The 27,644-nt window shown below is 39.9% G+C and overlaps 1 protein-coding gene across 1 annotated transcript in view; it reads left to right on the top strand.

The window, feature by feature from the left end:
• CPXM2 (carboxypeptidase X, M14 family member 2) overlaps positions 1-27,644 on the top strand; it is a gene marked incomplete at both ends in the record, with an annotated part of 73,506 nt that overhangs the window by 5,420 nt on the left and 40,442 nt on the right. Inside the window, 4 exon segments of the mRNA XM_080347790.1 lie at positions 2,368-2,381; positions 2,384-2,471; positions 17,673-17,782; positions 24,348-24,487. Coding sequence (XP_080203916.1) covers positions 2,368-2,381; positions 2,384-2,471; positions 17,673-17,782; positions 24,348-24,487 — 352 coding nt within the window.

Genomic DNA, 27,644 nt, shown 5'->3' with positions numbered 1-27,644 from the left:
GCTGGGAATACAAAAGAGATTCAGGGGCAAAAGGAGGCTTTTGGGTGAGAGAACTGAATCAGAGGGTAGAATGAAGGCTGGGGGTGACTGTGTGCATGGACTGGGTTTTAAGTGAAGGCTATTGAATCATAGAATATCGTGAGCTGGAAGGGACCCACAAAGGTCATCGAGTCCAACTCCCGCCCCTGCATTGACAACCCCACAGTTCACACCATGTGTCTGAGGACATTGTCCAGTCTCTTCTTGAACACTGTCAGGTTGGGGCTGTGACACCTCCCTGGGGAGCCTGTTCCTGTGTCCAGCACCTCTGAGTGAAGAACCTTTTCCTCATGTCCAACCTAAACCTCCCCTGGCACATCTTCCTGCCATTCCCTTGGGTTCTGTCATTGGTTGCCAGTGATAAACAACTCATATAGGAACTAAGAAGAAATAAGCACAGAGTTATCCACATGCTCAGTTAATTACCAGTGCTGCTGTTTTCTATCCTGTTTTAAACCTTGTAGCTGGCTTGCACTTCTGAGAAGCCCAGAGAAAGTGGAGCGCTCCTGTGTCCTGGAATGTAAACTGTCATTTCAAAGCTTTTGCCAAAACTTCATATGCTACCAACTTTTATGAACTAACTCATTTGCCCTAGGTGCACATTCCATAAATTTTAATATGGTCTGTATCATGTCCTGATTGCCAGATGTGACAAGCGAAGATTAAAACATGTGGCTTTTAATGAGCCTTCTTTCATCTACCAGCTTCTATTTTCTCTTCAGCACTTCTACAAATATGTAGGATTATGAAAAGTAACATAGCCATTGCATTTGAGAGCCTGTTCTTTAAAGAATGTCACAACAAAAGAGGATGAAGGATGACTAAGAATGAATAATGTGAATAATGAAAAATGCCCTTGAAATTGGCCAAACCTTTTTGATTAGCATCTTTCCTTACCCATGGCTTCAATGGCTAATGAAACAAGAGAAAAAAATCAGAATAAACATGTTTTATTATACTAGAGGAACCCGCTTTCTACGATAATTTTCCTAGCAGTTTTTTTCTGAATTCAGACTAATTTTTAAGGTGAGAAAAATACCTCTCTATAAAAGGGATGGTTTCACTGAACAGATTCTAGTAGTATGAACCTGAATCTAGACTTGTACCTGAAATATCAGCATATTACAAATCTCTCATTATGCAAATTCATTCCTGGTTTTTGATGGTATTCTCTGTTCAGTGAGCTGGCTAGACAGGTCAATCTGATGGTTCACAATCAAATTTCACTTATTTCTTTTGGTTTTGGAATGAAGATTTCCGTCAGCTATGTGAACTTAGAACCTGTCAAAAAGATGAAGTAATGGAAGTTAGGGTGCAGAAGCAATGATTTATTGAATTTTCAGTGTCTGAGCCTTTTCTTCCTGGAATTTTTGAGCCTCGCTCAATACATTTTCTATGTAAAAAGCAATACCTAAAGCTTTATTGTCTGGGTACAGAGCTGAGATTTGATTTTCTTACATACTGGTTTCATGTGCTTGTGTTATTATTATGCAAAGGATGCACCAGATTTGGTCTTCTTGTCAGGCCTCTGGTGAGGTTATGTCTTGTGATACTTGTTTTATAAGCAAGACTTTCTGAAATGAACATGTTTATATGTGCCCTTAACACTAGGGTTTTGGGTACTCAAGGCAAACAGGAACAAGCAAAGCTCTTATGTAGCCAAAATTATTTACCTTTTAAAATGCAGTGATTACACATGGAAAACACTCTGTAGCCTTTACTCAGCTCAAACAAACATTCACCGAAAGAAAACAGAGGTGAGAGAAATAATCACTCATGTTTGAAACCGACAATCACCTTTACTCTTTCTGTCTCCGGGAGCTGCCTTAATAGACAGTTTGGTCCTATTTAATTCAATAGGTCATGAATCAAAGGCAACATTTGAATTTGCTTCATGGTTGCTTTTTTTTTTCATGGCCATTATAGCTGTGCAGTTGTATCTCCAATGTAGAATTTACTTCTCAGTAACCGGCTTGAACATACTATCCATGCCCAGGCAAGAATAAAGTGCATGGAAAATGGCATAGAGGACATTTTGACCAGCCCCAAGATGGGTATCTAACACTGCTAATGTCTGATTTTTTTATGCAAGCACATTTCTAATTTCCTTGTAACACAGCAAAAGGAACATTTACGATCCCATTCCTCTGTGGTTTTATCATCCCCGCGTAGGGAAAAACAGGGTACTCTTGATTTCTGCTGTGTGCTAGAAGGGATGAAGCACCATCAGAGAGGAGCAAGGCATTTTATTCTTCGTGCATTCACCAGGCAGTGCTAAATTAACTTGACAGGTGTAAAAGGAAAACTGTTTCTCTCTTCTACCCATAGCTAAAAATGGGAACAAAAAAAAGGTGAGAAAAACAAGAAGGGGAATGACGAGATGCCAGATGGTGGCTCTGAGAGTCAGGGTGCCTATGGAGACATCAGGGGAAGTATATGGGGATCATTTAAAGCGTCTTTGGAGTACTTGGGTTTAGCTGTTAATCCCTCTAGCCTTGTTTGAATTAAATTTAACAGGATATTCTGGAGAATCTGCTGATAGATATCTAAGTCGTCTTTTGGAAATAATTTCTTTCTGGTGGGTAACATACTACAATTGGCAAGCAAGGATTTGTATCATGTTACTGGGAGTTTGGACTCGATGATCCTCATGGTTCTCATCCAACTCGAGATATTCTATGATTTTAGGTTAAATGGAGATCAGAAAAGATAAAGGTTTCATTCCTTATTTCCACAGTGATCAACACAATTTTTCTAAATAGCAAGAGGCTTTGAAGTGACTTTTTGGTTCTGGAGGGGTGTTTAAAGGAGCTGTCTTATAAATGGGAATCAAGCTCAATACACTGTGAAGTATATTTCAAAATAATGTCTTGTAAAAAATTATGTGAGGTACTACTACTAGGTCAGAGCTGAAGAAACACATTTTACTCTTGGATTAGGCAGAGTGAATGATTTCCTATTCTGACACACAAGAGAGCCTCAAACCTGTGGTGCATGATCCGTGTGGGGCTGCGTTGCAGCGTGTCTGCTGGGATTTGCTATTGCAGAAAATCACACAAAAACAGGCAAGTTTCAGTGGATTGTGGCGACCTCCAGTAACTATTGCTCAGGTATCTGATTTAGTAGTGAAAGCACACAGATACAGTATTAATCTTCTATTTACTTGTGGTTATTTATGGTATGGGAAACCTCTAAATGTACAAGTCTGTAAATAATAGCAAATAATACTGCTCTACTGCTTTCACACAAGCATTAGCAGGATGCTGTGTTTCTAAATTTGCTGCTGCATCCAGCAGTCCAAGCGAGGAATGCAATCAAAGCTGTATACAGAAGGTAAACATATTTCAGGTATTGGCAGCTTATGCTTCTTTTTACTTCATTCTGCTACACAGTGTGCTCACTGGTTTCCAGTTACTAATAATGCAAATATTACTTTCAGAGTGAATAGTGTACCTGATTAATTTAGCTCTTAAAGATCTATTTGGTATTTATCTTGTATTTTTTTTCATTAGCATGAGTTGCCTGACAGACTTCTTGTATGACCGTACATCAGCCTTAGGCTGCTTGTGAATTACGTGAGGTATGTACCTGGCAATAGTATTGTTCTGCTATAATTAGCAGAATTCCCAAGGACCAGCTTCAACTAACATCAAAACTTCAGTCTTTATCAGGTCAATATTAAAAGGTTATGTGCATTTTTATATTTATAAACACCTAAAAAATACCGTTTTGAAAGATGTGTGGTCTTTATTTTCAAGACAATGGATTAAAATCTGAGAAGCTCCTGTCCTTAGAAATATGGCCACAGGTGGTGATCATTTTGGTAATGGTGATTGAAACTGTAAATGATATTTCTCTACTTCATCCATTGGGAGTTAATACAAATATAAAAATAATCACCAGGGCAGGACTTCTCCTCTAGCCCTTAGTTGGATAATCATGCTCATCTTAGTTTTCCAGCCCTGATTCAACTTCTTTTGAGCTTCATGAAAAGAGGAGTATCTCCTGCAGCATGGGCTGGGAACACGTGTGTGCCTCACCTTCATGTTCAGCATCTTTCCCTGCAAAATATGTGTTGATTTCAGCAATGAGAGTCCTTTAGCCATCTGGGCAATTGCTTGAAGTCCGATGAAGGGAGATATCCTGTTCCAATGCCATGTCTGCTGGCCATGTTTCTCCCAGAGCCTGGAATGCTGGACACGTTTGGAGTGGACTGATCTGTTCAGAAAATGTGGATAGAAAAATGCTCAGTTTGGAATCCTAGTGCATGGCAGACAGGTCTTGACCATCCAGAAGGAGATACTACTGGATATGCCCCAAAGCTGGACACTAGGTACAGCCTTCAGCTGTTCTGTGATGGGTCTCAGTTGGGCTTAAGCACCAGAGCCCTGTGTCCAGCTTGTTCTTTGGGACCTCAATAGCTCATCTAGACAACATCTAACAGAGCTTCCTAAATCTAATTTTTTTGCCTAGATTATAGGGCTTGAGCACTTCCTGTAGACAGTTTCTTCCGCACACTCCCACATACCACAAATTTATTACTTTTCTTGGCATTTCCCTTCTCTTTGACTCCACAGGGTTTATCCTCCTGGCTGGGACCTAAAAAGGAGCCTGAGGGAGAAGCCCAAATGTTGGGCTTGGCTTTCAGAGTTTTCTTTGGTCTGTGGAGTGGCTCAGGAGGTCTGTGGTCTCCATTGTCCCCAGATTTGCCTTTTACCTGTTTCCTCATATGAACTTTAGAAAGCAAAACAGTCTCCCCTTTCAAGGGGAGTTATGTTTGACAAGAGAGTATGGAGTGAGGCCAAGCATCTCCTCCTTCTAACGCATCCAAGGTTCACTGTAAACTACCTGAGTGTATTAATCACTGGAGACGATGTTGTTTGTAATGGGAGCAACTGAAAACTCTCTTTGTCATTCTTTGCCAGAAATTAGAGTATTTTTATGTTCTCCTCTTCAGGGATACAGTGTTTTATGGTGACAGGTTTATGGCTTCTCTCTACTGTCAGGGTCCTCCTAAAACATCCGTCAAGTCAAGGGAAAAATTCAAAGTATCTTAGAAGACCTGATCTCAAATTTGGAGGTAAGCACTCCCTACCAACACCATTATGACCACCCCTTATGCCAGGTTTGGGTTTAACACTCTCTTTTTTTCCCCCAAGATAATTTTCAAAAATATAATGAGTTTGCCCCATACTCATGAGACAGGATCTGAACACAGGACCAGACTTTAACCTTCTGAAAGATTTTTCATTGGCATAGAGCAGAAACTTTTGTTTCAGCAGAAATAAATCACAGAATCATAGAATGGTTTGCATTGGAAGGGACCTTCAAAGCTCATCCAGTACAATTCCTGCTGTGGGAAAGGACATCTTCACCAGCTCAGGTTGCTCAGAGCCCCATCCAGCCTGTCCTGGGATGACTCCAGGGATGGTTCATCCACCACCTCTCTGGCCAACCTAGGCCAGGCTCTCACCACCCTCAGTGTCAAAAAGTTTCTTCATTTCCAGCCTGAATCTCCCCTCCTTCTGTTTAAAACCATCACCCCTTGTTGTGTGATAACACACTCTTCTAAACAGCCTGTGGATCTTCGGACTTTCAGACTTGAGCAAGCAGATGAGCAAACATGCAATTTTAAGCTCGCTAATAACTCACGTTTTGTATCATTTGAAGTTTCTGACACACAGCTTTGAATCAGTGAACCTTCTATGTGCTAAATGTTTAGCTTGTGATTATGAGCCTTTGCTGGACCGGGGCTGAATTGTTAAACAAAGCAGAAAAGATGTTTAGACAGAATGAATTTTGGGAATCTTTTGCAGGCTACACAAAGCTACAAGATCATTAGGGAGCTGGAATAAGGAGGAAGGACCTCTGAAGACTCAGTCATTTGAGTTGGAGAGGTGCCCACACTTGGAAATATTTATCTGAACCTTGCTTGAACTGTTTCAGCTCCCTCGCATGGAGCTGGAGCTTCTTAAGAGCTTCCCTGCTGAACCTCCAGTTCTTCTCTCCGATCTGCTCAGAAGTAGCGAGAGCCATGTCTTTCTCATGGTATTTTTAGCGTTTCACTTTCTGTGGGCAGGAAGCTCAGAGGCTTGTGAAAGTGCTGAGTGCACAGAATTTAAAAGATATTAACTGAGTTTTTAAAACCAGAGAATCCTGGTGCTTGCTTGGGCTTGGGGTATTTTTCCAATTTATTTTTTTTTGGTTGTTGTTCACTAAATGGCCTTTTCCATGACTAGCTTGAGGGCAGGTAGAGATAGGGAAGTAAAATGGATGGACTATGATATGTGCCATTGCCTTTCTGGCAACGAACATCTGAAAGCTAAAAAGTCATCTGGAAGCTGAAATCCTTTGGGAAGTCAAACAAAAGCTCCTGGGAAGCCCAGCTGAGAAATCTGAGAAAAGGAGAGTCTTACTGCAGAGTGTGTGTGTGTTTTACCTCCTTAAAAATCATGTGTTTTTCAAAAATTAGGGAATAATAAGTTGTCTGTGCAAGCTGGGCTCTGTGCTTAGATACCTTCATCGATAGTGCATTTTCCAGTGGGATTCCTGTGCTCCCCTGGGGTTTGTGTCTCCAGAGTGAGCCTAAACACCAGCCATAGACCTGGTCGCAGGGGCAGCATCCGTCCTGCACCCCAGCAATCCCTCTCCTCTAACTCTGCTCTTTAGGATTTTTTATGATTATTCTTTTTTAAGGAGGGTAGTCACATTTCAACCCAGGCCTGGATTTGATTCTCTCAAATCTTAGAGACTGAATTCTTTCTTGAAGTTTTACTTCCTTTTGCTTTGAACTCTTAAATACTTTGCTTTCAGGGTGCTTCTCAAGGGTGCAACGGTTTGGACGTAGGGGGCTTTAAAGGCAAGAAGAAAGCTCTGTTATATGAGTTCCTAAATCTTTTGCTTTTCAGGACTTCTGGGAATATCCAAAGGACCTCCGGTTATTTTCTGTGTGCACTTGGCCAGTTCTTCATCCCTTCACTAAAACAGTTTTCCACTGTTTGGGACTTTAAATGTATCAGCCACTTCAGACTTCAGTAATGCCTTAGAGCTGAGCTTCAATCAACCATGCAATTAAAAGAAAGTCCATCAGAAAGAGATTAAGTGAAAAGCAACAAGACAAGTAAACTTATTTTTTTTTTCTTTTACTGAGCTCTAGAAAGTACAATCTGATTTATTTTTCAGGGTTGGGAGGGAGCACAAAGTTTGAGTTCAGGTTAATTGTAACCACAAAACTTTCTTCCGAAATCATTGTCTGAGCAGTAGCTCCAGGCACTACAGTGACTTCTTTTCTTTATGAGAAGTGTTTGTTTTTATTCGTTCCGCCTATTATGCCATATGAAATAATAACAACAGATGTGATTCTAGAAAAAAAGTATATATGTCTAAACTCACTGCTAGAGCAGACACACCAGGTCTCCATAAAACTGAGACTTACACTTTATAAAAGGTTTTAAACCCGAGTTGGATTGATTTTAGGTATTTCCTGTCACAGGGTTCTCTATATAGGTCAAGTATTTAGCCCAGATGTGCAACCTGGAGGAGGGTTAGGCAGCAACTGAGACCAGCCTGTGCAGGATGACGACTCAGAAATAAACTCTGAGGCTTGAACCGTCCTTCCCACCCTCTCAATGAAGCTTCCTCACAGTTACTGCTGCGAGAGGAGGAGGAGGGATATTAATTGCAAGAGGTATAAGCACAGTTGGGTTATGGGGGATGATGGTTGGCTTGGCAATCTCTGCTGAAGTGGTCAGCCCACCTTTGAGGGTATTCTTTCTCATGCAAGGAGGTGTGTTTGCAACTATATGTTTGTGTACATGCAGAGAAGGCAATTGTTAATGTCACTTCTGATTAGCAGCATAATCTTTGGGAAGGTTTAAAATTGGCAAGGATTAGTTTTTTTCACAGACCGGCAGGGGAGGAATGACTCTGGGAAGGATGATCTTGTGCTGTTCACCTAGGTCTCACTGCTACATCTATTCCGCATGCTGTTGGTAAATGCCTATTTTTAGTTTTAATCATCAAAAAATGAAAGATGACATTTCCACTCCCAGCTAAGATGACTAATGTCGGTCCGCTGCCTAAAGGCATTGCTTATACTACTTCATCATGCTGGCTCTGAACTTTGCTGGCTCCCACCAAGAGCTAAGTCAGAAAGCTAAACTGGTAGAAAACAGCTTATGATGGAACCCAAAACTGCATAGCAAGGTGATTCTATCTCCATCCCTGATTTACCTGTGTTAGGCTTTGGACCGCTTCATCGAAAGAAACTAGAGCATCTGTTTCAGTACCATATTCAGCATGTTTTCCACTTTACAGAAAATAAATACAGTTTAGTCTATGCTAGATTTTATCTTGATTAAAAGTTGAATAATGTTAAGTATTGCTGACCAGGAAGTGCCTGATTTCAGTCTTTCTCAAGTATAAATTTAGTTCTCAGGAGTGGAGGGAGCTATAGTAGCGGCGATAAAATTTAATGGCTCATCAGTGCTAATGAGACCTCCTTTACAACCTCGCAGGTTGTTCCTGCTCTATGTGTGTGGGCTTCATGTGTGTCCTAGAGAGAAGGTGGGAACTGGGTGATGTCAGAGTGGTGCCTCCTATTTCTGTACAACTGCACAGTATCTGTGCAATACCCACCTATAGATATAATTACTTCTGTAAGATGTTGGTACTACAGTTTTTGAGCAGGCAGGGGGAAGAAAAAAATGTGACCACAAGCCAATTTTATACAACTGTTTTTATGCAGTTGTACTATCTTTGGTAAAATATGCTCAACTGGAATCATTAAATCGGTTAAACTTTAGCACTTTTGGGGGTGTTTCATTTATTAGGCCAGGGTGGTATCTTAAGATAGTACCTATTTTTTGTGTTTGTTAATGGTATTCCGAGTTTCAGTGTTTATTTTTAATGGCTAGACCTAATGTTCTTCTTGTAGAATCTTTGATCTTGCAGGATACCTCAGTGATTTCATATTTCAAAGTATTTCTGGCACGAATTCATTGGACAGATGCGTTTTTAATGGTAATTTTAGTCCCATACCCAGCCATTGTGTGAGCGGTCTGTCTCAGTTTTTTCTCCATTGTTTGGCTAAGCTTATTTGTTTGGCTCTGGAAAAAAAAAGGAAGAAAATAGGATGGTTCTAATTTTTGATGGCTGTGCTCAGTTTTTGTGGCTTTAGCTGGAATTACAGAAAGTCTTCATCCTGTGCTTCAGAAAAACATCACAGGAGACATTTTAAAATTAATAGCACAGAAGTCAGCCTTAGTCAAAGCTCATAATAAAAAGTTGAGAATTGATAAGGTATTTTTCAGGCTGTATTTTTTTTGCCATTAAAGGGAATAATATGTCTTTTTCAGAGTGACTAAATACCCATATTCTTTTGTAGAGAAAGTGGAGGACTTGTCGCGTTTGGATAAAAGTGAGAGGGTACTTTGTATCACGAGCATCTAGAAAACTTTTTCCTGGGGCTATGCCTAGACTGATACTTATTGCCTCCATATGCTGGTGGTCCATGCTGAATGCAGCTTGTCCTCCCTCTGAGCAACCTGATCTGGGTGAAGAGGTCCCTGCTCCTGGCAGGGGTTGGACTGGATGAGCCTGAAGGTCCCTTCCAACCTAAATTGTCCTGCTCCTCTTCTCCTAAAAAGATATGGGGAGAGGGAGATGAAGACAAGAGCTATGGACTGTGCTTCCACCCACCTGGAGGAGGCCGCTGCCTGCAGGCACCTATGGGTATGGTTGCTTCTTCCCTCAAGAAGAAGGACAACAGGTAGCAAGAACCAGAGCCAGGAGAAACAATGACAAATGCTTCTTGTGCCCAAGCCTAATGATTTTGTACCTGTGGGATCAGGCCCTTGTATTGCCCACATCATAAATCATGTCATCTCCCAGGTGGGCTGTACGATGGCAGCAGTAGGCAGCTCAGGGAATGTCATACAGTATCTGGAATGTAGATGAGCCTCTTGAGTCTGAAAGCTTGGCCAGAAGTCTCTCAGAGAACAGGATTTCTGGAAACTCCTGCTTCCAGCTGTGCCAGGAATAACAGAAGCTCTTCCTGCTAAATGTGCTGTTTTGTTGCATCTAGAACCAGCCACAACCTGGGTTTGCGAGGAAGCAAAAATGTGAAAAGTAATTAAAGAAAAAAACAAAGTGTACTTTCTGAACCTCAGAATGTTTAGTTTCATGTCAGACCTGACCTAAAGGATCAAGATAATTCTTACTTTATTCTTTATTTACCTTTAATCTTTCCTTAACCTTGGAAGGAGAAGAAGAGATACTTTCACATTTCATAGAGTCTGGACCCTGCAACTTTTCAAGTAACTGTTGTGCCCAATCCTGCCAGCTGGTGCTCATTGTTTAGGTGGTGTAGAGAAACCATGGAAGTGCTCAGTGCCTTTGTACAATGGGATGTCCTTGTGTGTCACTGGTATCAGACATGATGAGGACACAACTTTGGTGGCCTTGAAAGCGTCTTAGGGCTTTCACTCTGGTTCACTACCCCCAACTCCAGTGGTTATGGCTTTAAATCCACACCTTCCCTGCCCAGGACTGGCCTTGCGCCGTCACACAGGAGATATTTGCCACTTCTCAGTAACTACTTCCCTTTCTAAAAAGCATCTCCCCTCCCCACAAGCTGAGACTTTCAAGATGCAGCTTCTTGGCCCTGGATAAGATGGTTGCAAAGAAGAATCATATCTAACCATCCAAAGCAGGTCTGAGATGCCAGATAAGTGACATTTGTGGGAGCCTCACTCAGGCTTTGCTCTCACCTAGAGCCCATGCAAGTGTTGCTCCTGATCTATGGAGGCTTTGAGTCAGACCCCTAACAGAACTGGCTCTTGTGGCTTTTAACCAAAAGCATTTGTGGCTTTTTATTTTATTTTAATCTTCAACAGCAACCATAAAGAGAAGTGTATGTTGCAGTGCTGTGATAAATATTGCCATTTCCATCTGAGAGAAGTCCCTGACATCTTAAACCCCCGTGCAGTATCTGTTGCTTGTCCTAGAAAAATATACAGCTTTGATGCAACATTAGAGAACAATTAATGTTGTCTTAGGATAGAAAATTTTGGCATCTATTTAATCCTTTATTTGATCTTTGATCTGGGACTATAATTCAGTATTTTAGCTTCTATATAGGGGATTTGTTATAAGTGCACATTGCTTACTTTGTTCTTTTAGTACCCTGGGAATGGGTTTATAAGAAAAAGCAAACAAAAGCAAACTGTGTGTGCTTGAAGGACCTTCAACTGCCTCTACTGCTTTAATTAATCTGGGGTGCATAGGGGCTGGTGTCCTGAATTCAGGCCAGAAAAGAAACTGGAATGTGTTGCTTGCAACACTTTGGATGTGAACAAAGTCAGAGAACTGCTCAGACTGAAATCCGCGGACCTGTTTCCAGGGAGAAAATGGGCCATACCAAGTGTAGAGTGTGACTCATGAACATCTGTGGAAATTTCACACTTCCACAATCACATCATCAAAACAGCAAAATTTAGCTAGACCATGTTCCCCCCCCACTAATGTCCTAAGACTGTAAATATAACAAATTATTTAGAAAACTGAGAACCTTGTTCTGTTTCATTCAGCCCCCACAAAGGCTGTCTACCACAGAAAAACAATCAAAAGATCCTTTCAGCAAGTAGCAGGTGAGCAGAAATATGCTTTTACTGTTATTTCACCTTTCAGGTGCATTGCAGTATTAAAATACTTTGCATACTTGTGAACTAAGTGTTAGTTGAGATACAGGAATTACACTGCCAGGGTTTCCTTTAAAAGTTTCTGCTGTTGGGAGATGAATTATCAACCACACTTTTCATAGGAAAAGCTCTAAAGTTAGCTGTTAAGGGAAAATTTATTATATTGACCTCATTAAGAATTTTTATCCAAGTCCGTAAGAATAGTATGAATAGTATAAGAAGTATTCAAGTCTTCTTCCCCTAAAATAGATGCATTATTGTACCTGTATCGGTAGCTTCACAGATTTGCATTTTCTTTGTTAATTATATGTTTAAGTGTTTTGCTTAAACAAGGACTAAATTCTGCATTTAACCTGGGATGGCTCAGAGAAAGAAACAGGGAATCAAAATCTAAAACTAAATCTGTCTTATTTCGTGGGATTTCACCATGAGATACCTGATTGTATTGTGTTGGCTACATTGGAAGGGTGATGAGGTCTTCATATTTACCATAGTGATGTTCTTCTGTTGAGTTGGGTGGTGCAAGCTCAAGCCCCAAATGCAAAGCTATAGATACCCACAACAACAACAGCAAAATCCTGGTGCTAAAATCATTCTCTGTGTAGAAAAATTTGTGTTAACTCACTGTCAGCTCTCCTGTGACCTCCCCTTGTCTTCTCTGAACTGCTGCATCTCTTGCGTAACATCCTTTCTCCCCAAACAAACGTTTTGAAATGCAAGGAGATTATTACGCGTTTAAAAATGACAAAGCTCCTGGAGCTAAAACACATTTAGAATCATAAAAAAATAAATAGTCAAGGTACATTCTGCCTCCAAATGTCAAGGAGACTGTCAGACTGCACTGGGCTGATATTTGAGGCATTTCTAGGTCTGAGTATCACTGTGCATGAGGAGTTAGACAAGAACAGACTTGCAGGAACTGAAAAGGATTATAAGTAAAGCTTTTAAAAATATAAGTGAAGAGGAAACATGATGCTTCTTTTCTTTCCATTTGAAAATCTGAACATATTCTTAAATTGATGGAAAATATTCTTTAAATAAAACAATCATTTGTCTGCCATGCCTCCAAAAGAACAGCACAGAGTGATTTCCTAAATGCATCCTTATTAGATACAAAAGCTATAATGACAACCTATGTTTATCTGACAATCTTTATTTAGACCAGAAGAAAAGAAAATAAGTGACTAATTTAGGCAATGAAGATGAACAGGGTTGTTTTCCTTGCCCTGTTTATACATTTATCTTCTATTTATGGAGCTAATATGTTTCTAAGAATGCCCATTCATACAGTTTTATCATAAAGAACAGCTAAGATTGCTGCAGAGCAGCTACAGTTACACTCCAGGTGTAAAGACAACCAAGCTGGCTCTGCAGAAGGTGGGTTGTTTGGATGAGAATTTCAAGGGAAGATGTTGCATCAAGTAGGGTACAGCCATCGTGAGGCTGAAACTGCTTTCAAATCTGCGCCAACATCCTTGCACAGTTGCAAGATGAGTTGATGTTGGCTTGAGATGGGAGCTCAGCAGCTCCTTTGGTTAGTGCTCTCAGTATTGGCAAACCCTAAATTGTAACTGGTAAGTTGAGGTTTCAAGAGATGAAGTTGCAATTGAAGTAAGTCTCAAAAGTCTCCTCCTCATGACTTCGAGGGATGGGCAATTGCTCAATGTCAAACTATCAGAACTGCCTTGCTGCCCTTAGCTGAGATACAATCATTTCTCCATCTAGCAGAAGCATAATTGAAAATAATGGACACCGAGGTACCGCCATTTAACATAGCTAATGGAAAGCTTTTTTGAAATGGAAACCTCACAAGAACAGCGTTTAAGATACACCTTATTAAGTCTGAATCCAAGCCCTGTCTCTGTTTCATTCTTGGAATTAATTAATTTGATCCAGATATTTTATTAATGGCTTGTTTCTAAAGTGAATACCTATTGATGGTTGAAAAATAACACGCAAAATTGTGGTTGGATAAAGTCCAGGAAGAGAGAAATGTCCAGAACTCAGCTTCTTCCCTCCACCTGCAAGGTTAATGCTTGTTTTTTGGTCACTCTAAAACATAAATACTCTAGCTGCAGTTTCTTAGTAAGTTGTTACGTACATAATACGTGGATTTAAATGTCAATTTCTGTATTTTATAATGATTACTTTTTCAACCAGTTAAAGAAATGACCAAACAACTGGGTCATTTCCAAGCGAATCTATAAGGTATGAACTGCCCTTATAACTCATGATACCCAATTTCTGTAGCTTCTGCGGTGTTTTTCAAACTGGCACAGAGAATACAAAATCACTAAGACAGCCTCATTGATTGTGTGCCAATTTTCATTGTTATACAAAGATTTCTTAAAAGATAAAATATAATAAAGCAATAGTTTTAAAAGTACAATTTCCATGAATGCCATAAATCAGTTTCTTTTCCTGTATGCCTTTGAAAAAATATGCTGTCCTAGTTATCTCTAGTAGCTTTAAGAAGTGGGGGGACACACAGCAACAAAATAATTTATCTAAAATTAAATTCACAGTATTAATAAGGATCTGTTTTCAGTGGTGAAATGGCTTCTTTAGGTGGATTGTGTGGTATTATGATGAGTAACTTGGAGTCAATCAGGTGAGACCACACTGAAAAATTTGCCTCCACCACCTCTGTACATTACAGATTGATGTTTTGGTCTAATATATTCCTCTTTTCATCCTTTTGTTGACGGTGGAATTTATAAACATGTGGGGAAAAGTAATATTCCTAAAGTGTTAATAGTCAAATATTAAAGCTATAAATAGGAGATCTAATTTCATTTGAAAGCAAAATCAAAGGTCTTGCCTTGTGGAAAGTTTCACAAATCTCATACATCAAAGCTACTGCAAACAATAGGCTTGATGGCTCCAAGAACATCGTCCTGGTTCAGAGCTGCACAAACGGAAACATCTAAAGGTCAATGGTCTTTTATGGAGAATCCTGCTGCTCTGTTGCTGGTTTGGGAATTCTTTCCATTAATTTTCCGTCAAGTGTTGGAGCAAAATACTTGATTTTTCTTACCAAGTTATAAGAAAAAAAAAATCTTTACATGGTTTGGTAAGTTAATGAAGTGACAACTTAAGGTTTAATTCACCTTGAGAAAAAGCAAGCTAGGTGCTCTGCTACTAATTTAAGTAAATTAAATAACAGGGAAAAAAAACCCTGGATACTGTTAAATGGATGGTAAAGATCCTAAGGATCTCACTTGAAATATCACAAATCTTGAGAACATTGAGAAAGGGCAGTGTATTGTTAACAACGTATTGCAGTTTTCATCAAAGGCATCTATATTACATATTGCACTGCTCCTGCCTTCTCTTAGAGCCTAATCTTGCCTTCATTGAAAACTCCTGTGAAACTGAGCATTTCATAATATTGACCTGTTAATATGATGTGTTCACAGACAACACAAATAATTTGTCTTTGAAAAATAAAGAGCAGTCAAGCATGTTTAACTGAGATCCATATGGACGTTTTTGAGTCTATTATTAGGCTTCGGTTTCTCTAGAAACAGAGATAATACACACAAATATATGCAGGTAATTTTTCTCAGTCTGTAGATGCCCATCTTGCAGTCTAAGGAACCTTCCCTGAAGTCCACAGTTTTATAATAAATTATTAACATTTCAGTTTGAATAAAACCAAACCCACTTCTCATGTGTACACTGACAGGTGTATGTCACTCCAGGTAACTTCAGCCAGGTCTGACAGGCAGCTGTCAGGCTTAAAAATAGTGCTTTTCCTGCAGGTTTCATGAAAATAGGTCTTGTACAGAAGAGGAGAATGGTGAGGGAGTGTGGATTGTGCAGCCATATGTCCTATGGATCTGGCTCTTCACTTTGTGGGAAATGTTCTGCCCTTTTATTAACTCCTAGCCATACCTGCAGACTAGTTCAGTATAAACATCATATTAAGTGATATTTTCTGAACTGGGTCTATAAAAGCAGCTTGCTCTTATTTTCAGTTCAGACCTGGCACAGGTATTTCTAGGTGGCTTTTGAGCACCTGGGAATGGTGAGACTATTCACAGAGCAAAATATACCAAAGTGCACAAGAGTTTGCAGGATTACACTGTGAGATTGATTTCCAGACCTGTCCTGAAATTGTTAAAGAAAGGCAGGCAGTGCCCAGCTGTATAATTTACAACCAGTGGAGATCTGTCAGAGCCTGGGACTTCTTCCAGTCAGAGTACGATGAAAGATGAAACGCTCTATAAGGAAATGTGATTAAAACAATCAGCCACTGAAACAAAAATCCTCTGAGCTGCTTCTTCCTCTGGCTTTCCTTATACATCCTGTCTCTTCTCTGTTTTGGATAATTAGATTGAAAGGTCTTTGAAATGAGGAACTGTCTACATTTTGTCCCTTGTGTAAGACTAAGATCTCTGTTGGTACTTCAGAAAAACCATTAATATTTAGGATTTGTCTTTACTGCCTCTGATTTGCCCTGGATTTGTGTGAGAACTTTCCTAAGGATGAACAAATACTAATGTGAACTGAGGGCACGTAAAGTTATACCTGAGGGGTTTCAGGTTGTCATGAGCTAAGGAGGAACATGAAAAATCTCATATATTTTGCCAGTTTGTGCTTAGTAATGCAAAACTACATGTCAAAGTCAGACATGTCAAGGATGAGGTTCTCAGGTACATACCCTCATGATGTTTTGGTGAGTGATTAAAAATGTATATGTAAGAGGGCTGCAGACATAAAACATGGGAGGGAGGTCTCTGACAATTCTCCAGCAACCGTGGCACAAATGAGATGAGGACGGATGGTTTGAGGACCAGAGGGATGGTTTGGGGACTGGAAATGTTGCCTGGGCTCCATGACTGGTGCTTGGCCCCTGTCTGTGTCACAATCTGTTGTGCAAGTTACAACAAACCTCCCAAACTCCACTGCAGAAAAAATTCTGGTCTCTACCCAAAACCAGAAGTGATATGGCCATGGCAGTGCAAAACCTAGTCTAACCTAACAAGTACCTGAGCTAAATATGAAGCCTGACACGGCTTTCCACCTCTGCCCCATGTGGACTTTGACTTCAGGGTCTCTAAACTGTGCTCTGTTGTACCATTTAGATGCTTCAAAAGTGTCTCCCTGTGCTTTTGTCCACCTCCTGCAAAACACTGAGAGTGGGTCTTCCCCACCTCACCGTGGTATTTTGAGGATAAATACGCTATACATTTTGGGGAACTGTGGTGGCTGAGATGATTTTAAACCAGAATATTTTTCTGATAATCACCAAGTAGACTCTTTCCAACGTCTTATCTTCCAAAGCCAAAGCTCCAGGTTGTGATGTGTTACATTACTGGCTAGTTGCTAAAGCAATGGCATCTGCTTTTCTTTCTTCAAGGCTTTGGAGCTCAGATAGATGGCCCCTTGTTTCAAAATTGCCCTTTTTGTGCTTAGTCACAACCTCTGCAGAGCTCAGCGGGTCCGGTCCCCCCAGACCTCTGTAACAGATGCTATTGTGCAACATGAGGGACTGGGATTTGAGTTTCCAGAACAGGGTTTAATTAGAAACATAACTTCATACAGTAGCTTGGAATGAGTACAGCGGGGAAAAAAATCAAAACGAGATGAAAAAGAAAGTGCCAAAAGAGAGAAAAATAAGAGGCTGTTTTACTGGCATTCTGTACTGAAAAGCACTTGACAGGAAAAACTGCCTATCTGTGAAAAAAAATAAGCTTATATCAAGCAGTAATAACTATCTGAGATCCTCAAAAAGCCAGATCCTCAGCTGGTGTGAATCAGCATTGCTTCATTGATTTTATGAGAGCTGCCATTTCTCATTGACTTCATTGAGACCAGCTGAGGCCCACAGCCAGTTTGGCACAAGCAAAGTCCAGAAACTTTGAATACTTGTTTGTTTTCGTGTTGCTTTTCCTTTAATTAAGTTTTAATCAATCTTTTGTTTTGTAGATTGTCCTCCACTTGGTCTAGAGACATTAAAAATTACTGACTTCCAGCTCCACGCCTCTACAGCAAAGCGGTACGGCCTTGGGGCCCACAGAGGAAGGCTTAATATTCAGGTAACATCATTTTTAATCCTAAGTGGGAGAATGGCTTAAGGTCGTGCTGTTGTATAAAGAGAACCAATGGATGGTTATTGGTTCTGACTACTTTGTCAGCTCATGTAATTCAAATGAAGGTGAAGCACCAGAATTATAGAAGTGAATAAGGTTGATGGATAACCTTTAGATTCGTGGGGTTTAGATAGAAAAAACCTCCAAACTTAGTGTGCTGAGGGTGCAAATCCAAACAGACTTCTATGAGGCAGCCCAAAAATGTTCCCTTCTCAGCTGTAGGAAATGGGCCCAGCTCCCTTAACAACCAGCCTGGAAAGAAGCTCACACAGCAAGTTGCTTTTTTTGTTGTTTGCCTGTGGATAATGACAATAGTTAATTGAAAGTGTGATTTTAAGCGAAGCACTTGCCCTAAGGCAGCTTTTCAGAGACGATGATTATGCTACCGAAAAATGCTTCAATTCAGAAGTCACTAGCATGCAATCTGGTTTAGATTCTTTTATTTAATATTACAGATGTGCTTAGGTGCTTTGCAGGACTAAATCCTATTTTCCCATTTCTTGTGGTTTTGTTTCCCACTTTATTAGTGCTGTTTTCTGAATTACAGTCTTTTCCAGTGTAAAAGTGTTACTTTGGTGTAACAAAGTACAATATTTAAAACTCAAAAGTCATAAACGGTATGCGAGCAACAAGCCAAAAGTAAAAAATCTCCAAAGTTTATTTCATTTATTACTTGTCTTTCATTATTAGACCCTCCATTATGTATTTTTTTCTTCTCCAGCTGAAAGGGGTTTCTAGTTAATGAACTAAGACTGGGCCTAGGAAGGACGAGCTCTAACCAGCTGTGTGATTCCACATGATGCCCATTGCAGTGTAATGGTGGGCAGCTGCTAGAAGGAGGGGCCACTGTTGGTTAAAATCCCACTGTTTGTTTAAAAGAGTTTATTTTGGTACAAAAACTCAGTAAGCCAGTTTGCTCTGCAAACCCATGAGCAGCAGAGACAGCTGGAGGTGGGAATGGGCTCTTCTCTTCCAAGTCATCATGCAGGTACAGAGGGGTGAGGTCTCACCTGCAGCCTTGATGTTTAATTCCTTTTGAGATGTGAGTGAGGTAGTTTGCTTCTTTACTCTGTGTTCTTTGCTGGGTAAAAAATCTTTCATGAACTCAGAAATGGAATGCGGATGATATTCAGGTGGGTTCTATAGGAATGTTTAATTACTTTAGTACAGTTTTGTTTATATATGTGATAAGACCAAAGACTGTGATGCAAACCTCTGAATTCCCTATTGGGTGTGGTTTCTCCTTTTTCATGCTGGTGTTGAAGTCCAATTTATTTAAACACAAGAATATTCATACTGGTTTCAACTAGCAGTTCATCCAGCCCTGTGTCCTATCATTACCTTAAAATAGGGGAGTGTAAGAGTCTTACCTATGTTTTCTCTAAACATAGTCTACAGCCTCCAACAGAAGCCAAGGGCATAGTCTTGCTGGGAAGCAAGCAGAAGCAAGTTGCCACTCAGCTCATCCTTCCCCAAATCTCCCAGGGCTCAGTTTAGACCAAGCGTGGGCTTTTTGGTGTCCTGTCTCCAGGAGTTCTCCCATCCCACCTTCACCTGCTGGGTAGCAGCCATACCTGGGTCTTCCTGGTTTTAGCTGTAATGCTTCTGCCAGTTTGGTGACAACAGTTTCTTTTGCATTTTTTGGGAGAATAAGGTCTCCACCTCTGCAGCGTGGGGGCTCTTGTCCCCTCCCTGGAGTGCCAGGTAGAGTCTTTGCTGTATGAACCTGCTATCTTGTGCAAATTGCTTTTTTAGTCTTCTTTGTTCAAAAGATGGTGCTTTTTGTGGCTGTGAACAAAGGCTTTACAGTTTCATGCTTCTGCTTGATACAGACTTAAGTGTTGTAATTTTCCTGAGCTGTATAAATTCTGCGTGGATCAATTCTCCTTATTATCCAAAAGCTGGTTTTGCTCTGTTTTGGTGTAGGGACTTAATTGACGTCAGGACTGTGGAAGGCTCATATACAAATAACCCACTGTATGCTATAAGTACAGTAATTCTTTATACACTTTAACCACTCAGTTACCACTATGACTGACAGTGTTAGAAGTATGAGCTTGCATCTGTTTTTTTCTTCAGATATTGCTTAAAATTTAGCTTAAAATTAATAGCACTTCAACATTTTTCAAAGCTACTTTGAATATGCGATTCTCTTCCCTGTCATGTGGCTTTTGGTGTTTAATTTTACTTTGCATTAAAATTTCTGAATTTCAGTAGTATTTTAAAAATATATGTTTAAAACCAATTATAAAATCCTATTATTACAGGTCCTGCAGGGGTCTGATGTGTCAGATGGGTGACGAGATCCCTGATGATTTCTGTTCACCGCTCCGCAGGGCAGATTGCAGTGTGCTGGGGAAAGGCAAAGGCACCGGTATTTAAGCAGTTTTCATCCTGTTTAACACTGCACATGAAGAAAAACACTTTTCCCAAGTCAGAGAGACTCTGGGAGGCTGATGTTTCACCACAGCACTATGTTACATATGTGGTGATGAGCCATTTTATGGGCTGCTGCTGTTGTGGCATGGTCTGGGGGATCACCACATCACAATATTCATGTGACTGTTGTGTTCTTGCCTGAAATAAGACAAAATCCAGTCTCAATTTCATCATCTGATGCGAAGTCAGCTGAGAAGCTTATGGCTCACCCCAGGTAACTGGCACCACTTCGGTTTACTGGGAATCCACAGAATAATGAAGTTTTTTCAAAGGCTTCTGAGGGTTATTTTCTGTTGATGTTTTTTTTGAAGTATATGGAATTAACCAGTTGGTGTGTGCTTTATTCCAAGGAGGAACAGGCTCAGCAGGAGATAAGACCTTATCTTATAAGAGATAAGACCTAGGATGATCTTCTCCTGTGACCTGTGCTGTGTAGGACCTGGTTTTCCTCCCAGTCCGGTTGGATGTGGTGATGAATGTGGGACCTCTGGAGGGCAGGAGCGATGTTTTGGGTTGTAGAGCCCAGTTTATTGGAGATCTAGCTTTCAGCTGCAATTGTGGCATAACCAGTAGCAATTTAACATCATCAGGAAAAATAACAGTGTGAAATAATATTCAGTGAGGAGCTCTGCCTTCAGGGTTAAAAGTCATTAGTATTTGTCACTTGTAAAATAATTAGCAGGATTAAAACCTGAAATAATTAGTCAAATTGCATTTCTTCCCCTTCCTTATTTTCCTGGTTGGAGAAATCTAGACATTGAAGATTAACCAAGTAATACAATTGTGTATATGCAAATAAGCAGGTTGCATTGTTTTTTGTCACTTCAGTTCTTCGTTTCACTAGTGCCTTTTGAACAGCTGCGTTATCAAAACACAAGCAAAAGACAAAATTATCCAAGCTATTCTTTCAGCCTGTGTGTTTCAATTCTTCTCTTTCCTACTGGAAGTGGTTGCTATAAATACCTGTGATGAGTAATTTTTTTTTCTTTTTCTCCCAAATTTCCTATGGTAAAATAATATTTATGATCACTCTGCTGGGAACTGAGAAGAATTTAAGCAGGAGTGGTTTGATATTAGGTTTATTTTTACTCTGGCTCTGACTTGTAGCAGAAGACTGAAATTCTTCAGTTGAATACATTTAGGCGGTGACATCTTTCTCCTCATTATAAGAGAAGGCTTTTGAAACAGTGATTATGTGAGCAATTATTTATTTTGTTTTGCACATGTCTAACTCAGAAGACAAACATGAATTAAAATCAGAAACAATCTAATTTGTAAAGGAATTGTAGCCTTTTGATTTCCCTTCATTTTGAGTACATAATAAGCAGTTGATTTCTTTTATCTGAATTACAATTTTACCTCCTGACATTTATAGGTAACTTACTCAAGAGTGACAGAAAATGTCCCTTTTGCTAGGTCAAGAAGGTGTTTTTTTCCTAAGACTCTGCATATTGAGAAATGTTTTTGCATTTGGCCGCAAATGAAACTTCAGCTGGGTTAGAATTCGAGTTATTCTGGCAAATTCAGAGGGAAGAAGGGTTTGCTTCAGATCTAGTCCGTCCTTTCAGTTTCCATTAGCTCCTTCACCCTCTTACTTATGAGGGTAATGCAAGTGTTCAGAATGTATAGCTTAAAAGTTATGTATGTCATAACTTGAATCCATTATCTCTGTTAATTCAATGTAGTTTTTACATTCAAGTAAACATCTTACTACGAAAAGGTATCTTGATCTATATCCTTTGATTGAATACTTGATGATGATTGTTCTCATCTTTAGGGAATTAGATTTTTTCAAAGAAATTTTATAGCAATTTTAACTACTAAATTGAGATTTTATAGAAACAATATTTAAAGTGCCCTTATGGCAAATTCAAAACTTCAGGCACCGTAAGGCAAAAAATACAGGCTTGAAAAGCGAATTTTTGACATAAATTTATTAGAATTATTTTCCCTCTGAAATATTACTAATAAGAACTTCTCATTGATTAAACTCCTTTTTTTCAAGTAGTACTCTGTGCTCATTATATACAAACATTTGCTTCTTTTTACCTAGTAACATATTCTTTAACCTCAAAGAAGCTGATGTCGTTAAGTAAGAGACCAGGAGGAAGTAGCAGCGGTTTCTACTTTACTTTTTGGGGTGGTATCTTTGCCCCTATTTAAGGCCATAGTACTTTAAGTTGTGCATAGCTGTAAGCATGTCCTTTAGACTCCACATATTTGACATACAACTTAAGCAATATCTTTATTTAAGTCCCGTTGACACCATGGAGATTTGAGTATGTAATTTAGAGGGGTTTTGCAAATCAGCTCTTCTTTCTCTCCTCTACTTCCCTCTCCTCACCGCAGTGTTGAGGAGAGGTTTAAACCCTGATGAGCATCACATCAATGGGAAATATCCTCAATTTGAATGAGGACTGAGGATCCCAGCTGAAGCAATGATATGGATACTTGGTCCACAGAAATGGGTGGAATTTCCTTGGTGTGAGGGGGATTAGCACGAGGCTGCTTCAAGGTGCTCTGTAGGTTTTAACACTTCCTGGCAAGCATTGATTTTAAACCCTAAGGCTACTTCAAATTCCATCTCGTTTTGAAATGCAATGAAACCTTCTCTTGAAAAAGATTATAACTCAGGTCAGTGATCATATTTATATTCTTGTGTTTTCCTATTGTTCAGTTCTTCTCGAAGAATTTATCTTCCATTGTTAAGAGAGTTTTTCTCTGTATCTTGTACCTCAACTTTTATACAAACTTCACTTTAAAATATCAGAGTTAACGCATAGAAGTAAGTGGTTTAATGTAGTTTTGGTAGATGGAGGAAAACAAGTAATTTTTAAGCTGCCCTACCTCAGATTTCAATAACTGAGAAAACAAGAAGTTTTAGGGATTGAATCTGTGGATTAACAGGATGATCAACTGATCCTCTCTTTCTGAATTAGACCCACCCAACACGCATTTTGGTAGAAACCATCTGTGAAAAGGCAGTTAGACAAACATGTCCATCTCTGCTGCTGTAACCAGCTATGACTGTAACATCTGCTCATACTGCTCAGTGGGAAGCTGAAGGGTAACTCAGGAAATTTAGTTGATAGTTGTGTTCTTGGGTACTTCATTTGTGTTTTACATATAGACACACTCCAGCTGAAAATATACCACTGAACAGAGCTTTAAGATCTGTCTCTGATATAAACCTACAAAGTTCTCCAGACTCTTAATTTATACTTGGGAAATATTTAAGGATATCGATTCTTGGAATTGCATGGATGGCAATGATAAATCCACATTAAACCCAGATGAAATACCATAAGAATACATGTTGCCTCAGAGGACCATATGGAAAAGCTTCTGTGCTCTCTATGGCAGTAGCCAACTTGGTGCCAAACATTTCCTGGGCTTTAGTAATAAGATAAATATCTAAAGACCTCAGTTGCTATGTTTCCTTAAGTGCTATTTTAGATGTATTTGGAATACAGCTTACTCAAAATACCTTGCAGCTATTTCTTTGAAAGTGTTGAGAAGACTGTTTGTCGGGGTTTTGCCAACATAAATTGGGATATAGATTGGTGTACAAGTTGGAGTACACTTGAGCATTCCTGAGTTTTAACCTTTGACAACCTAGTGATGAAAATAATAATTCTGGAACTGAAAATTGGTGGGAAACAGTATTAGTATTTCCATATGCCTTATACTTTCCTTGGCTGCTTCCAGGGGAAATCAGATTGCTCCAGCACTGACCATTTTTTGCATGGGCTTTCATAACTCTGAAGATAATTTGTTCTGGATAAAGGCTCTATGAGGCCACAGGTGCAGCCAGGTGGACTGAACTGATGCTCTGTTTATGCTTTCTATTTTATATCTAATGATTCTTAGGTTTTAAAGGGACTTTGCAGAATTTCTCTCCTCACTTTGAGTAAGAAAATACCTATTGAGAATAACAATCTCAAGGGTCTTAAACTGGAGCCAAAGGAGTAAGTGGAATGAACGATGACTTCAATTGTTCTTTTCTTTGTCCCATGAAAGATTTCCAGTTTCTTGGTTCTGATTTATGAAGATGTTTTTGCCTTCTTTTCAGGCAGGTGTTAATGAAAATGATTTTTATGATGGTGCTTGGTGTGCAGGAAGAAACGACCCTTATCAGTGGATTGAAGTAGATGCTCGAAGGCTAACAAAATTCACTGGGGTCATCACACAAGGAAGAAACTCTCTTTGGTCGTAAGTACACGCTTACTTTTCTCCATGAGATTCTGAGCTTTCAGACCAAAGAATTCATGTCATATTGTTTTGGTTCTTCAAGGAAAAAAGAAAGAATGGAAATGCTGTATGACATCAAATACTTGAGTGAAGGAACAGTAAAAGGCAAAGTGATTATATATGGCATAAAATACAAGTTTAAGGGTAGCAAACTTCTGTAGTCATTATCTACATCTGGCAAAGGAGTCAACAAGATTACCATAGATTATTTACCTTTATGCTCACCTTGTCAAATTTGCGTGGGTTAAACTTTCTCATTCTTTTCTAAATTTAACTTGATTAGTTTGGATGCTACTTTATAGATATTAGTTTAGAATAACCACTTTGAGATTTCCTCATATATAATCACCAAGTAATTGGTAAAATTCCAAAACAACATGATTTATTGTGAAAACCCACATAGTGTGTGTCGACCAGGACTGAAGTGTTTGGTAGCAGGCACATTGTGTTGCATTGATGGAAATAACTGTTTTGCACAGATTTGTGTGCATTTATTCATTCGTGACCTGCTCCTGAGTGCAGGTGCCCAGATTGCCCTATAATACAGCCAATGTGGAGGAGGTGAGAATTGTAGATGAGGAATAAAGTAATCAGCTGGTATAAAGAGGAGCTGGAGGTGATGGTTTATTTTTTTTTCCCCAATCTTTACAGTGTTTGTTCAGTCTCTTAATTTCTTGTTACATCTTGATGAGCTACGAAAGCAAATAATCTCACTTGTGCTTCTGGACCTTTTGACTAAGTGTGCAGGAGATGTACAGCCTTAGATCCACTCTGGCCATATCTCTTGCTTAATAGAATGAATGTGGCATATAATGAAAAGAAAACCAGAAAAATACCATTATAGCTAAGAAGAGAGTATCTTTTTTTCCTTCTATAGTTTAATTTTCTGGACTTCTTTTTTTGTGTGTTTCTTTTAACATCACTGTGAGTGTAGGAGCCTTTTTGGCATTAAGGTTTCTATATTTATTCCACATTGTTCTGTGTTAGGTAAGATAATTACTGTAGCAAAGTCTTATTCTTTCCTATATTCATACTCTTGACACTGCTGTTCCCATCAACACCAGTGCTGCACTGTTTTGTCTTGTATTGCTATTTTTAGTTCAGCTCTATTGCGAGTTTACAGCAGGACTTGACGCTCTATTTATAGTTGGTGTTCACAGTCGTCTTTTTCTTTGGTTTGATTTTTAAATTACTGGATCTTGCTTTTTCCCTCTTCCCCCACAAAGAGTTGGTGGGCAGAACCCTGAGGGTCTGCAGGAAGAGCAGAGTTGGTGCTGGGAGAGCAGGTCCAGGCTCCTCCTGGATTGTTACTTGGTTTTGGGGAGAAACGGGCATGTTTCTACCTCATAGGAGTACAGATGGTTTCAACTGGACCAGCTGTGCTGTGGGGCAGGCTAATATTTTCTGGAAAACGTGTCCTGTAAGATCAAGCTCTGTCCTATGGAGGGGTTGAGGCAGTAGGAGGAATAGTCCCAGGAAGGGGTGACCTTGTTCCTCGTGTCCAGCTTGCACACAGGGGGCTGCTGTGGAGGTGGCTTTTCTTGACAGGTTATGATGGCCACCATCTCACTTGGTGTCTCTTGAAACAGCCTTAGCTGTGGGACTGGCTTCCCTGGAGTCCACCTCATTTTTCTCTCGGCTGTCATCAGGTGGAACAGATAAAAACAGAGTAGTTAATGTTTGTGCACGCTCTGCTTCTACAACGTGTAAGTCCTTAGATTTTAGAAATAACTTGGTACTCCCTGAGGTACCAAAGTAGATGTTCATGCTATCAAAAGGGTTAGGGCTGATGTTTGCTGCCCGCATCTGGGCCAAGAGTGATGTCCTGGGCTTTCCAGAGTCTCAGCACTTGGGAACATCATACCTGGGAAGGTGGCACATGCTGCTCTCTGAATTACTCATGTTGTTGCATCTGAAAGATGATCTTCTCGGCATGACTTGCTACCCCAATTCCCCCAGCAGTAAGGAAAGCAAGAAGGAGAGAAAAATGAAATCCTAGCATGGAGAAGAACTGCTCAAAGGGAAATTGAATTGAGACAACAGTAGAGACCCTGGGCTTGGAGCAGAAGCTGCCTTAGGATGGGATTCAGAGGCACTGTTGGAACCTTTGGTGCTTGTGCCAAACTCAGGAATCAATGACCTGACTGTAGCCATGGGGCTTGCATAGAGTGATTTGCCTTTTGTGAAGCCAGACCAGGAAAAACAGGCTGGTAGGACTTTTACTGTGTGGGCAGGTTCTTTTGTGGCTGTTTTGCAGTAATGGGCACTGGAAGTGAAGGAGACTCATTCGCTTCCTTCTTTTATACTTAGCTACTGACTGTGATGACATCAAAAAGGACTATTTATGATACAAAACTTCATACAAAAAGGTGTCATTCTGTTACCTGAGGAACTCCTCAACTTCCTGAAGTTATGCAACAAGAATATAGTGCTTTCATAACTAATAGAAATGTATGTTGGAGAATAAGCTTATTTCAGGTAGCAAAGCCAAAAAAATACCCCTCTGATCTGTGTTGTATTAGAAGCAAAAGCCTGCCAAGCTTGAAACCCAAGGTAAGGCTTTTATTTAAGCCTTGGAGACTTTCCCAGCATTATATTTTAAAAAAAAGATCAAGATGCTGAGATATATGCTAAATTCATCAATGCTTTTATGAGATAATAATAGAGAATCAGAAAAATAACTTTTTTTCCCCCTTTTTATTGAACACGAAACTTTAACAAAGTGGAAGAATTTACTTAAAGTCCTCTCTGAGCCCTTAAATTCCTTTCGTGGTCCCCTTAGCGTCCTGCTGCTGACTTACTGAGGACATGTAGAGTGATACGGGAGGGCAGGCAAGGACACTCTGCTGAATCCTGCAGCAAATAACTTTCCACTTCATTGCAGGGCTGCAACATTTGAGTTATGAGCAGTCTGGCCTTTGTTTCTCTTTGTAATTCTGATGCTGTAGCCAGAGCTGCTGTGGAGGTGGAAGCAAATCTTTGCTCCTTTATAGCAGCCCTGGCAACCTTAGTCCAGTTCTGCTGGTGTCCTGCTCCACCCATAGACTCACATAAGCCTGGCTTATTGGATTTTGGGACTTTATGGGCAATGGATGAATTGAAGGTTACACTTGACACA

This window comes from Nesoenas mayeri, assembly GCF_963082525.1.
Source record: "Nesoenas mayeri genome assembly, chromosome: 7".
In the NCBI taxonomy this organism is placed as follows: Eukaryota; Metazoa; Chordata; class Aves; order Columbiformes; family Columbidae; genus Nesoenas; species Nesoenas mayeri.
Note: the sequence above shows the minus strand (reverse complement) of the source record. Positions and strands in the feature narration are given on the sequence as shown.